The following is a 13,802-nucleotide window of genomic DNA, read 5'->3' as shown; positions in this document are numbered from 1 at the left end:
GACTGTCACCTTGAGATTTTGGTGGCCACTCACCAAGGCAATGTGTGCATAGCAGCTCAGGAAATCAGCTGGATTCAAGCCCCCTGTCCCTAATCCCACTTGATAGATGAGGAAATCGAGGCCCAAAGACATCATAGCACACAGTGGAGGTCATGTGACAAGGTAGGGACAGCGCTCTGTTTTTTACTTATTTATGTGTGAATAACTGAAAATGTTTAAACAAAAAAACATTTCAAACCCACTCCTGGTCACTGCCCCTAAATATCTCATCTTAAGAAGACTTATGACCAGTACAGAGAAGCTCTCATTTGCATATTCATATCATTTGACTCCTCTGATATTCTCAAGTAAGCAGAAAGTAAGTAGGAAGAGGCCCTTGGTTGGGGGTAATCAATTATGCAGAAAAACACCATTGGAATTATGACACTTTTGTGACCAAATAAAAGACAAAAAAATCAGGCTTAATCATGTTGCTCCAAAATATAAGGAGAAAGAACCATTCTTTCTCCCCACCCCCACCCGACACTATGTGCTTATGAAAATAAGTGTGGTTCACGCATTTATTAGGTCACACAAAATACCAAATGCTGGAAGTGTCCCACAGTTGACAGGTTTGTCAAGAAATTCATTTGGGAAAACTGCCTCCCCAGATCCCTCTCCATTTCCCATAGTCTTTGTGGCCTGAGGTTTAGTTACCCTTTGGTACCCTAACAAAGCAACTCTTAGTGTCCTAACAGGCATCTCACTCCCAATCCCACACTTTTCTCATGGTCTCCTTTTTCTCTACCTTGCGTATGTGCCAGGGTATCCATATGGTCAACAAATGATTTCTACAGAGATGAGTTAGAACATCCTTGCAAATAAATAAAATAGTCCCAGTCTCCCCCTTATCTTGCCAGGCCCACAGAAAACATACTGGTGAGCCAAAAAAACTAGCATTTTCTTGATTTGACCATACCCATGAGAAAAAAAAAATAGGCTACTGAAGGAAAATGAACTCTAAGATAACATATACAATATGCCTGTTTAAAAATTAAAAAAAAAAAGGCATGTCTGGGCTAACTTTTGAAAGGCCTATTTAAGATTCCAGCATAACTGCCTTACCCGTATTGAGAAAAAAATAATAACAGCAAGATATGAGATGGAAAGGATATTGGCATAATGGATAGAGCAGGCAGTTGAAACCACAGACTGCCAAGTCAGGCTCTCTGGGTTTGAATCCTAGCTCCTACAACTTCTTTGCTATGAAATTCTGGGCAAGTTACTTAATCTTTCCTTATCTTTACAGGAGGGTCCCCACAGCGCTATGTGCCCCACAGCGCTATGTGCCCAGCAGAGCCAGGACTTAGGGGACTTGGGGCGTGTTTATTGCCATTGTTCTTAGTACCACTATCACACACAGCTCTGCGGCTAATGAGACCCGGGGTTGAGTCCTAGGTCCAACCCTAACTGTGGCTCTGGGGAAGTTACTGACCTCTCTAAACCCCAGTTTTCTCATCTGTAAAATGGGGATAATGATTTTTCACTGTTCAGATTTGTTGGAGGATTTGACAAGATGCTAGAAATAAGATGATTACTGCAGTGCTGGCCCACAGTGGATGCTCCCTAAATGTTAGCTGATAAAAGTCCAAAAATAACAATGACAGCAATAAGAAGAAAAAAGAATACCTATCACTTCCTGGGCCTGGTCACTCTTAAGCAGGGCAGCAAAGTCTGAGCCCTATTTCTCCTTGGTCAGCAATGCTATTGGTGGTGTCATATTCACATAGAGATAAAGTAGATCACCTGCTTGGCAGTGACCTCTGGCTCATGGACTCTAATCTGCCTGATGCTGAGAGCTTGCTGGCTATCAAGTCCCCCTGCCCAGTGCTAGGATCTGTGGGGTTACCTGCTTTTCGGATTACTCAGGGGACACTTTGAAAATCAGTCTTCGCTTACATCCTTGTTTGTTATCTTAACATGTTGCCAGGTCCCTTCTATTGCAAGGGAAGACGAAAGACACCTTCCCCACCCATCGCTCAAAGAAAAAGGCCTGTTGTGATGCTTGAAAATCTGGGGCCTCTGCCCTCTATTTTATGACACATCTGGATATTCTTAACCCCAATGTTCTGTTCTTGCATCTGTCCTGCTTTTTCAAGGAACTAAAAAGCACCTGTCCTGCTTTTTGCCACCCTCCATAAAAAAGATGACGCCCGTATTTTTCTGCTCATCTGGACTCTTCACCAAAATAACTCTTGCCTAAGTGGGCCTGGCTGGAGTTCTGCACCAAAACCAGTCCCATAAAGGGCCATTGTCCGAGTGTAACGCTCTGAGTCATTCATCCTCTGCTCTGGTGTCTTGAAGGTGCCTTTCCGTCAGGAAGTTGGAGAGAGTTGAAATTCTTCTCATGATCTTTGAAATCCCAAGAGACCCCTGCAAGCCTGGGCCAAGTGGAATTGGAAAGGCATCAGGGGTGGACCCCACATCCTCCAACATCTGTGCAACCCCTGAAACTCACACTTGCAGGCCAGCACGCCCTGGGCAAGCGCAGAGTTCTAAAGGGATTTGGACTGAAACTAACCACGTGAGGGTGAGCGAGTCACGTGCCGTCCCCAGGCCTCAGTTTCCTTCCCTGGAAAATGAGGGCACGTTTTACATGCCTTGTCTTTACTTCGGTGCCTCTTCACTCAGCATGACCTGTGACTCTGCCACGGACTCTGGTGGGAGGGAAGGGAGAGACTTGGGGCAGTCTGTTTCTCTTTGTTGTTGAGTTTATTTTCACTCATCCAATTTGCATGGTGTTGGGGTTAGACAAGTAATATACCTATTTCATAGGTCAAATAACAGAGTAGCCCTCCATTCTAAAGGCCTTACAAAGGTAAGTCTCTACATGTGAAAAAAAAATTCAATAGGTAAACTCTCCCTAAGCTACTTATGATAAAAGCAAATCAATAAGCCAAAACCATCTGGAAAAAAAGAACTCTCCAAATGTTGGGCTTTCTTCTTATTTTGAACACATGCACTATTAATAGAATAAGAAGTGATGGCGGGTGGGGGGGCAGCTCCAGGACACAGCCGACACCCCTGGTGAGCTGCCAAAGGTCGGCAGGGAAGGGCAAGGTAATAAGCCACTCAGAGCAATCTCGCCCTGGGTTTTCACAACACACTAGGAGACCATGTAATTGACACTGAGCTCTTAAAAGCCCTGCCTGGCCTTTGCATCATTTCACAACTGCCACCGACCACGGCTGAGGATCCACACGAGCTGGCGTGATCTGACCCCTCTTCAGCTTCCCCAGCCTTGACTCCACCTACTCCCAGCAGCTGGAGCAACAGGAACCATCACAGTTTCCTTCTGTTTCCTTGAACTCAGCTTAGCAAAGGAGCCTTTGCACATGCTGTTCCATCTGCCTGGAAATCTGTTTCTGTGTCCTTTGCCAGGTGAAAATTTACTCATCTTTTAGCTTATAGTATACATGGAATTTCCTGAAGAAGGCTCTCCTGACATCTCATTCCCAACTCCACTCCCTTAATGGTCCTTTTATCACAACTTCAATGAGTTAGGTGTAAAGTGTGTTGAGCATCTTTCTTCTCTATTTATATACATTCTGTGAAGACAGGACTCTATCTGTCCATGCTCCTGCACCTAGCCTGCCATCTGGCAGGTAGCGGATGCTTAGTATGAAGGAATGTAGGGAAGAATGGTCTGAAGTCCACCTTATGGATGCCTTACTCCTTGGCCAGTGCTCCCAAGAAAGGAATGCACTAGAAACTCCCAGTGGATTTCTCTGTTCTCCTAAAAACTTGATTCTCCAAAGATATCTCAGGAGGTACAAGATGAAGGAAGGCCTGGGTCAATGACTTCAGTTCAGAGCAACAGCGAAAAATAGTATATGCTGAAAAGTCTAGAGATGGCCCCTCCCAGCTCTGAGAAAATATACAAAACTGAGGCCACAGAAACAGAGTGACCTTCCCAGAGACACACAGCTAGTGAATGGCAGAGTCGAGACTGGAATCCAGCTCTCCCGTCAGACAGCTGATCCTCCTCCTATTGGATCCACCGGACATTCTTTAGCCATTTCTTAGGGGCCTCATTACACAGAGGGGGAAAGAGAGGGCCTCTCGTTTCTTTGGCAGCTCCACGCTGTCTCTCAATTTGGAGTAATCTCCCCAAGCCTGAACCGTCTTTCTCCACATGTCCATAAAACAACAAATTTAAGTGCAGCTGGGCACAGGAGTCAACGGGGCTGGATACCCAGGGGCAACCAACAGAAGCAAAAACTGCTCCGTCTAGAGCAAAAGGATTAAAGGAGGTCAAATGCCAAAGAGCAAGAAAAACACCATATTGTCAGGGACAGCTGGACGGAGACACTACAATGGAAAGGTCAGAACTAACTAGTGGTGGTGAAAATCGGATTCTCTTTCTCTAACGCTGTAATTACAGCAAGGAGATGGGCCCCGTGATTCTAACACCACTCTTTTTTTTTTTTTTTTCTTCTACAAAGGATTTTTAGTTTGACCAAATCCCACTTTTGTTTTATTTTGGGATCCTGGCACAATTATACTTCACATTTCAATCTTTGTAATTACGTGGGAGATTTAATTCATTTGTATCTGATGTCCACAAAACTACATTTCAATCACTTGCCATTTTAAGAAGCAGGGGTGTTTCAAAACATCTGCATTTGAGCCAAGAAACTAAGTCCTCATGACCATTAAAATGTTCGTCTTCTAAAAACTCCTGATTAATATAGTTCCATTGATTTTTCAAAAATATATGAAGGTGGTACAAATGCATAATAATTTTTAAAAGCCCTAAATCTGAAGAACACCAGATGGAAGCCTTAACCACACTCCCAGAAAGGGTACTGGTGGAGCCCCCAGACCTGTTCAGATTTCCCTGGTGATCATGAAGGAAGCAAATCCCCCAAAAGTGCAAAGGGGAGAGATGGCAGGAGAAAGAGGGAAAAACACATTCATGCCAAAATTAAAAAAAAAAAAAAATGTCCTCTAAAAAAAAAAAAAAAAATGAGCATTTAAACTGCTTGTCAGCCGGCTCCCTGACAAAGCCAGTGGAGTGTATTCACAGGCATTTGCATAAATGCTGCCGGTGAGTTCACCATAGCTGCTAGCGCTAATGGTACATAAAGTAATTTAGTCACTTCTCCCGGCATTCTATGTCAGAATGATGAGCACCGGCACTTTGCCTTGTTGCATATTAGATCATTAGATAATAAAGTGTTAGCGCATGCAAGCTGACAGGGTCCCTGCACTATTGCTTTGTAAGGGCACTGCATTTTGCTCCAGGGGGGGAAAATAGAGAAACTGATGCCAGGATTGGCCTTACCTTCAAGTAAACACAAGCTGAAACTCAAGAAGAAAAATGGTAATACACTCCCCCAGCCCTTTGAAGATCCCAGCACACAGTCCCCTGGAATGTGCCCAAGAGGCTGGAAGACAGGAGCACACAATTCCGAGCTGTGCATTACCATGGCAGGGGGTGGGGGGGTGGACGAGGTCAGCTCAGCCTCTGAGAGCAGTTAGGTTCTGAGGCTGCCTCTCTCCCCAACGGTATATCTTCCATAAAGCTCTTGCTTAAAGAGGAAACCTTACTGGCCTAAACTCTCTCATAAATATCCAGCCAAAGAAAATCTCAGTATTTATGAATGAAGAAAAAAATGGGCGGGAGAGCAATTACCATGAGCTACAACGTGCCAGGATTCACCCTCTCTGGACCACACAAGAGTCTGTGAAATAAATTTGCCTTTGTCAACTCTCCCATTTGAAATACAGGGACAGTTATTCGAGCTCCGAGGTTTGTGAGTCTGTGGGTCACACAAGGGAAGACAGCATGAATGTTAAGCGTGGTCTCTATTTCTCTTATCGGGGGAAAGATGAGCCACGGAAGAGAACTTTCCTCCAAGCTTCTGACAAGCAAGATATAAATAGAGATGTGCAGAAGAGTTCCGAATAATGCAGGCTACCTGTAATGAGATGGTAAGAAGCCCAGAATGAGGGAAAACGGAGGCCCCTACAGATCACCTGAGAGGTGAAAATACAGCACAGACTCACCGTGGGGGCAGCAGTGGGAGGTGGGAGGCGGGAGGTGGGGGGTGGGAGGTGTGAGGACAAGGCGTGGCTCTGCGAGTCTTAATGGGGCAGTTTCAAATAGGATTCTTCAATGGCCAAGATAAAATATTACCAGGTCTCCAAATCGACATGAATTAGCATCAAAGTCCACTCCCACACGTCACCAATGAAAGAGCCCATAGTCATTCTCTGCAGAGTAGATATTTATGTATCAGCTTGAAGTGTCTAAATGAGTGGGTGGTTATGTGTGGTTGGTTGATTCATTCTTCAGAGAAGCATATTTCCACGTATTGTCATTACTAAGAACCTCGAAGTGTCTGCCTTTTTATTCTTCTGGAGAGAAGGGAAGTCAGGTTTTGGCAAGAGAGAGGCCCCCTAGCTGAAGGAGATAGGACATACTCAGGTCCTCTGTGATGGTTAACTATCAATAAACCATGAAATGTCATCGTTTTCTTAAATAAAATGCTAATGAGAACATGGCCATTCGGGGACTGATCAACTGGAGCAGAGAAAAAAAAATGTTGTCTTTAAAACAGAATAAAAGGAGAGCCCGACTGAAATACTAATTTGTCCACCTAGAAGGGAGAATACTTGAGCTGGGAGGCAGCTTAGAGACAATTTGATCCAGAGGTCTCAAACTGTGAGAATATGGCTATTTTCTTCCTAAGTGACTTTTTTCCCCCTTCCCCACCCCCCACCCTTTGGGGGCTAAAATATTTGTAATTGGTTGCCAGCAATTAAAAAACAGGAGAGTTTTAATTCTGGCCAAACTGGAACACCTGGCCTCACTGGGCTCTCCCTGCTCTTGACAACTCCCTAGGGCTGGGGTCGGCAGAGCATGAACTTGGCCTTTTCTGTAGCCTCCACCCAGTCTACTTCCCCTGTGTATGTGACCTGTCCCCACCCAAGGCACACATTTTTTTTTTTTTTTTACACTCCCCCATCTCAGATCATCATCTTCATTTTGTCCAGAAGGAAACTAAGGATCCTAAAAGTAAGTTGACTTGTCCAAGGTCATACAAAGGGCAGAGGTGAAGCTCAGAATTCAGCTTAGGTTTCCCAGCTCCTATATCAAGGCTCTTTCCTCCATATCACAATATGAAATAATGTTCCCGGCCTTCATGCCCTAGAGGTATCCTGGCTTGCAGGTTGCTTTTTACTAATGTGTGTTGGGTTTTTTGGTGGAGGGATGATTTGCATGGTGTTATTCGCGCTGCTACCAGCTTCCTCAGCGCAGGAATGGGAGCTGGGTGTGGTCTACACTGGGATCATATTTTGAAATTATGAACCCATGACTTGTCAGATACCAAACTAACAGTCAATTCTATTCCCAGACAGGTCAGTAACTAACCCGTCACAGTGGGAAACAAGACTTCAGCTTTTAAGCCGGTGCTCTCCAGATGGTACCCACTCAGTATTTACCTATTTTTCCCTTCTTCCTTTGAGTTAAACATCTCTAATCATGCAATGTCTGAAGTGACTTCAAGGGTATTAAAAAGGTAACATTGCTGTAAAGTGAGGATCGGAATAATTTTAAGTACAGAAATGGAACTAGGAATGTAATCATGAGCAGGTGTTTCAAATGGCCTCCTGCAAAAAGTAATATCCATCCATCTCAGCACTAATGAAACCATAAAGCAACGGCTTTTGAAAGATGATGGTTTACTTTAAAAAGACTGTAAAACTGGATGTGGTAAAGAATCCCTCCTAAAAGTGTTAAATCTGGCTAATTACTAAAAACTACAGTATGTACATTCCTTAAGTGCAGAAAAAAAAAAATCAGGCCAAAATAGTGTTTATTAAATTGGTATGCTGGCAGGGGAAGGAGTTTTCTACCTCAAAACTATATCATGGACAGCTCATGGCCCATTGAAAAATCAGGCACGGCAGGTGGTCATTTGTGTTTTTAAAAGAATCCTGATGACTTAGCAAATTGGAAAGTGAAATGCAGAAATGAATTAAGAGTTTAATTTGAAGAGATTGGAGAAAATGTTATCGGTATCCAGTAGAGTCTCAGTGTTTCTTGGGTGTGTGGATAGATCGATGGATTGGTTGGACTGATGGATGGATTGATGGGTGAATAGAGGATGGATGATGGCTGGATGGGTAGATGGATGGATAGATAGATTGATGAATGGAGGATGAATGGAAGGACTGATGCATACATTATATTTACACATAGCACAGAACTATTTGGACACACTTTTAATCCAGCCTACAGTTCCTCTGAGGGGCATTCACTTCTCTTGGTTCAAATTTTGGTCTGGTTTCCTCCAGTCCTCTCAAAGATACAACTGATTGGCCGTAAAATCAAGAGAAATGTGATTTCTCCCTCACTAAAATCTACCTACAGAAAGCAAGCTGTATCATGGGGTGATAAGGGGAGGGGGGTACACAGGGCACAGGAGGGACGTTTAGTTTGGACTTCATATTCAGAAAGCCCCTCTGACCTAGACTTTGGATCTTATCTCCAAATGTAGTTAAGTATCTAGTCATAGCGATACACCAGTAAGATTTGAAAGAGAGTGAAGTTCATTATACAATCAGGTCAACCATGATAACCTCAAAATATATCCTGATTTTTGTCGCCCTGCTTTGGTCTTTATTTTTTAACCAAGTGCTTTAAAATAAAGCCGTGGTCCAGTCTCCCCCCGTTTCTCAACCAGAAGGAAGGACGCCTCAGTTATTTCCAGGGTAGAGAGCTGTTCAAGAAGAAAGACTGGGCCTCAAAGACACCTTCCTGTCTTTAAATACTCAGCATCCGTATTGTTCAACAGGACATTTGAAATTTGAAAAGGGGCAGAAAACACGGGGTGGAATGGGAAGAAAGAAACCAAATAAACACACAGTGCAAGTAGCAATGCCAACCAATGAAAATGATTCGCCTACCATGTTCCAGATAAGAGGGCGTACCTTCCGAGGGGTCAAGTCTCCGAGCCCTCCGCCCATGCTTGGAGTTATTATGGACAAACATGTTATCAGAGACTGCCAGGACATGGCCATCCACGTTGACTGTTGTAGACACCACGACCTAGAGACAGAAGAGAGAAATGAATGAACATTTTAATATAAAAGCATAGAGGGTAATAAACTCAAGTTAAATAAATAACAGCTGGGAGCTGAAGAAAATTGCATAGCTATTTCCCATAATAACTGGTGCTTATGCTGTACAAGTCTAACAAGAGGAGCTATTGATGAGTGGGTCTTTGGCATGGAACGCTTTTGATGCAGTTTTAAGTAAAATTGCACAGTTTATAGTTATACAGCAGAAGGTACACTGTTAACCATAATTTTAACAAGAGGATCTTTATTAGCATATTTTTTTTTTACACAAGGGTGGTTGTGTTTCACCTAAATTACCCTTCAGTTTAGACACTGAGGCAGATATCACAGTTGATCATGCAAATAAAAATCTTTTGAATCTTTAAAATATTTCCTCCCCACTGCGTCAGGGTTAAGAGGAGAGAGAAATGAAAAAAGAGGTTTCAGTGAGAGCTAGAATGCAGCTTTCTCTCCTGGGTGTCTTTTCGGGATTTCTTCTATGTCTCCTTCCCACGTTAGTTTAGTTAATAAGACATCAGACCAAAGGCTGCCTCAGCACCACCACCACCACCAGCACCCAAAAAAAATCCTTGCTAATTAAGGGTCTTAGATCTGTGTTAAAAAAAAAAAAGAAAAAGCCCTGGTCCAGATACCCTGCAGTCTCATAAACTGACTGAGTTTGCCAGAACAGACACAGGCAAAAGTGTTTTCTCAAAGAACTTTGACTAAAACAATGAGAAGAAATGACCTACACTTCTCCTTATATTAAATGGGGAAGAGGATTAAAACTGAAACCCACAGAGATATGTTTATTCATGCGACCTCTTACAACCAAATATAATAATTGTCTGTAATTGCAGCTTCAGCTCCCACCTCATGCTTTGACATGGGAAACAGCAATCAGCTGGCTCCCGTTTAATCCACCTATTATGTTGACTAATTAACTTTGCTCGACAGTTTATTTCTTCCTCCATTATCAGCCCCTGTCAGCCGCAAGCACCCTGCAGCATAGGGGGGACCTCAGGCTCTTTGATTGATCACCAATAGATTGACATGCAGATTAATTTAATTAGAATCACCTCACTTGAGAAATGAAAGACAATGGCAAGAGGGCTAATAGATCTGCTCTCATAATGAGGCGAACCTCCAGAGCCAAGGCTGAGGATTTCTGATTTATTTTTTCGCAATTCCCCAGTTGCTTAGAAAGACTCTCGCTTTAATTGTTCTTGGTTTTGAGAGGCTTTAGGCCCTGATGAGGTGAAATGTTTTACAAGGATTGGCACATACTGAGGCCCTGGTTTCTGAGGAAGCCTTTTCTCCAAATTGGGCAAAGAGGGCCCTGCCTTGGAGTATCTTGGGCAACGCTAAGATTTCATCCCCTGAGTTGGGCAGAGGGGAAAATGCGGTGCCCGCAAGCTCTAAGCCCTGCCTGGCAAAGTAGCACCCTCTGCAGACCCTCCCCACCAATGTTTGCCATATTTAAAAGTTCCACTGTTCCCCTCTTTGACCTAAAGGCATCCGGGCAAAATATGGCAGATTCCCACCCCGTCCCCTGCCCCGTATCCCAGATGGCAATCAAATTTTTGTTGGTGTTATTTTTGTTTTCCTTCTGAGCCCTCCCTTGTAGACCCAAGGCCCTGGTCTTTTTCTTTTTTTCTTTTTTTCTTTTTAGGGCTGCACCTGCAGCATATGGAAGTTTCCCAGGCTAGGGGTTGAATCAGAGCTGCAGCTGCCAGCCATAGTCACAGCAATATCAGATGTGAGCCACATCTGTGACCTACACCATGGCTCAGTGAAAAGCCAGATTCTTAACCCACTGAGAGAGGCCAACCTGCATCCTCATGGATACCAGTCAGGTTCATTACCGCTGAGCCATAAAGGAACTCTAGCCTTGCTCCTTTTATCAAGGCCCTAGACTTTCTCAGACCTGGACCGGGGTACAGAAGTCAGGAAGCAAGGCATATGGTCATCCTTCCCTGGGGTCTCCCAAGGGTGACTGTGACAGAGGGCTTCTGTGGGCCCCCCTCAGTCTTCCCTCAGGGTCCTCACCTTGACCTGGGCCCTCCCCGACTTTATTTTTTAACTCTGTTTTGTTAAAATGCAAAGTAAACAATTAAGAGAGTCCATCAGGGACCCAGGGTATTATCGCTAGTCATTGCGAAACCTAAAATTCCAGCCGGGGCAAGTCATTCATGGAAGGACCCAGTAAGTTCGAAGCAGCAGTTTGCGAAACGTGGTTTTTCTCTTTCTTCATGATTGACCAACCAGATGTGACAGCCTGAAGCTTCTGTGTATGCCCCATCAACTGCACGTTAATTTAAAAGAAGGAGAAGGAGGAAGAGGGAAAGAAGAGAGTGTTCTTATTGTCAAAAAGGACTGTAAGTAGTGGCAGAGTCCATATTATTTAAAGCAACGGAAATTCACTTTTTCTTTTTAGTTCAGGAGATGACTCCATGGGACATTTATAATTATGTAACAGAGCTGGGTCTTTCAAAGAAATTTTGATTTACTACAAGACCACAATTAAGTGGTCACTGGAGTCGTTAGCTGAAGAAACTATAAAAGGAATGCTAAACGGTATCTGTTTCCAGTGTCAGGAAATACAGAAAGTGGTTATTCTAGATGTCTGTCTTCAGAAAAAAAAAAAAAAAAAAAAACACAGTGACAATCCACCATGCACCTGTAAGACAGAGGTCTACAGACTTAAAATATTCAGTATCCTTTAAAGACATTGTCATCTAATTCTGACATTGAACAAAATATGTTGAAAACGGTTAAGGAAAAAAACCCACACCCTATGTTTTTCTTTTCTTGGCAAGAGAAGGGTCACCAAGACCACATGTGTGATAAGATCATTTTGTTGAAAGATCAATTATAATTGGAGAAAGATGATACAGAGAATCTTCATGTCTTTAATTTCTAGAAAATAAATGCCTAGCATGTTCCTCCAAAACTCATAACACAATACATTTTCATTTCCCTACCCCCAAATAATTTCTCTCATTCCAATTTGGAAATGATCAAGATGCAACTAAGTATAAGAACTGCTGCAATTAATCCATAGAGCCACTTGTAAATTAAAAAAAAAAAAAACCTAATGGTGAGATGCCAAGGGGACAGTGAAAAGTCCTTTAAAAATAAGCCTATAGTGGGAGGGAAAAGAGCCTTTACAGTTTAAACACAAGATTAATGAGGTGCTGACACATTCATGCAGGCAAGGGGACAGACAGGCCTGCCAAATCTTCAACCTTCCCCAATTTTGTCAACAAAGCCCGGCCTGAATTTGGGACAGATAAACATGGAAAATGATTTTACATTTGGATTTGACCATCCCTTCCCCTTCTACCTCCTTCCTCACTTCCCTGACCCAGGGTAAAATGAAGGGCAGGTATATTTAGAATTTCATGATATCTGTTATAACCAAACCTTTACTCTCTAGAACGGCAACTAATTCAGTAACCACTCATATGGCTATTTACACTTAAACTAAGTAAAATTTAAAATTCCATTGTTCCTAAGTCTCCATAGCCACAGTTTAAGTGGTCAGTTGCCTCATGTGGCTGGAGGCTATTATACTGGACAGGGCAGTCACAGAGCACTCTCATTATGACAGAATATCTACTGGACAGTGCTGCTGTTGAACGATTTTGAAATAAACTGTTCCAACTTATTTGTGAGGATGTCCAAGTTATTTCCCCTGAAATAAGTATTAGGCTAGGTAGACATGTTTAGGGTTATATATGTATATAGTTTTATCTCTCCTTTTTTGGAAACTTTTATTTGGGGAAAGGGCATGGCTTTTTAGTAGAGCAATCCAGAGATGTGCTGGCAAATACCCAGTGTGTTCTGTGGTATCTTCTGTTTGCATCCAACTCTCCAGGTGAGGATATTCAGTGGGAGGGAATAAAAAGGGCAGAAGAGAAGTCCATAGCTACCCATGGACTTTAGAGATTTTACAAGAATTTTTTTGATTTCTTGGTTCCTATGAGTGGTTCAGAATTTGCTCTCTCATATCTTGGATCCAAATATCCCTAAAAGTTATCAATTTTACTGTTTATCACTATCTTTTTAAAATTATAAATAATTCAACACAAAATTTATAATTCTTGATGCTCAAGCTTTCCTAGCTGATATGATTTTGACCAGGTAACTTAACCTTTCTAAGCCTCAGTGTTTCTGACTCCCAAATGGAAATGATAATAGTACCTATCTCATAAGGTTACTATGAGGCTCACATTATTTAGAGGGGCTAACATGGGTTCTGGTTCTTAGGTAGCAAATGTTAGCAGCGGTAGCATAGCTGTTGCCTTGTTGGTGATGTTCATCAAAAAGTCCAAGGCTGACAATTTGAAACATCTTAATTGCCATAAAGAGGACCAGCCTAAACTGTTATTTTAAATAAAAGGATACAAAAATTATTGCTTCTGCGTTCACTATCTTATCATTCTAACAAAGAAATCTCACAAATTTAAAGACCTATAAAGACCTTCATGTTTATGACATACAATTATATTATTTAGGTCTCCGGTGAATTGCAGATTTCACTGGTTTACATTACTTTCTATAAATCATCTGCCTCTTAGCCTGTTATGTTCTAGGCATGAAGTAAAGTGAAACTTTCCTGCTTTGAAAATAGTCCATAAATTAGACATCTTATCAGTGTGATCCAGTTTTCCCAATACTTCATATGA

At 42.6% G+C, this 13,802-nt stretch overlaps 1 protein-coding gene across 5 annotated transcripts in view; it reads right to left on the bottom strand.

Moving 5' to 3' along the window:
• Positions 1-13,802, bottom strand: part of EBF1 (EBF transcription factor 1) — a 394,923-nt gene that overhangs the window by 119,936 nt on the left and 261,185 nt on the right. For 3 of the 5 annotated variants that reach the window (XM_005672579.4, XM_003359834.5, XM_021076602.2), the window contains exon 8: positions 8,959-9,100. In XM_005672579.4, the coding sequence (XP_005672636.3) occupies positions 8,959-9,100 (142 nt within the window). The remainder of the gene's footprint in view (positions 1-8,958; positions 9,101-13,802) is intronic. The other 2 variants (XM_005672581.4, XM_003359836.5) reach the window with 1 other exon arrangement.

This window comes from Sus scrofa, chromosome 16 (genome assembly GCF_054392235.1).
Source record: "Sus scrofa isolate SSC_HxYL_T2T_F1_AM1 chromosome 16, Sscrofa_HxYL_maternal_Yorkshire_Landrace_v2.0, whole genome shotgun sequence".
In the NCBI taxonomy this organism is placed as follows: Eukaryota; Metazoa; Chordata; class Mammalia; order Artiodactyla; family Suidae; genus Sus; species Sus scrofa.
The sequence above is the reverse complement of the archived record's forward strand: the minus strand, read 5'-3'. Positions and strand labels throughout refer to the sequence as shown.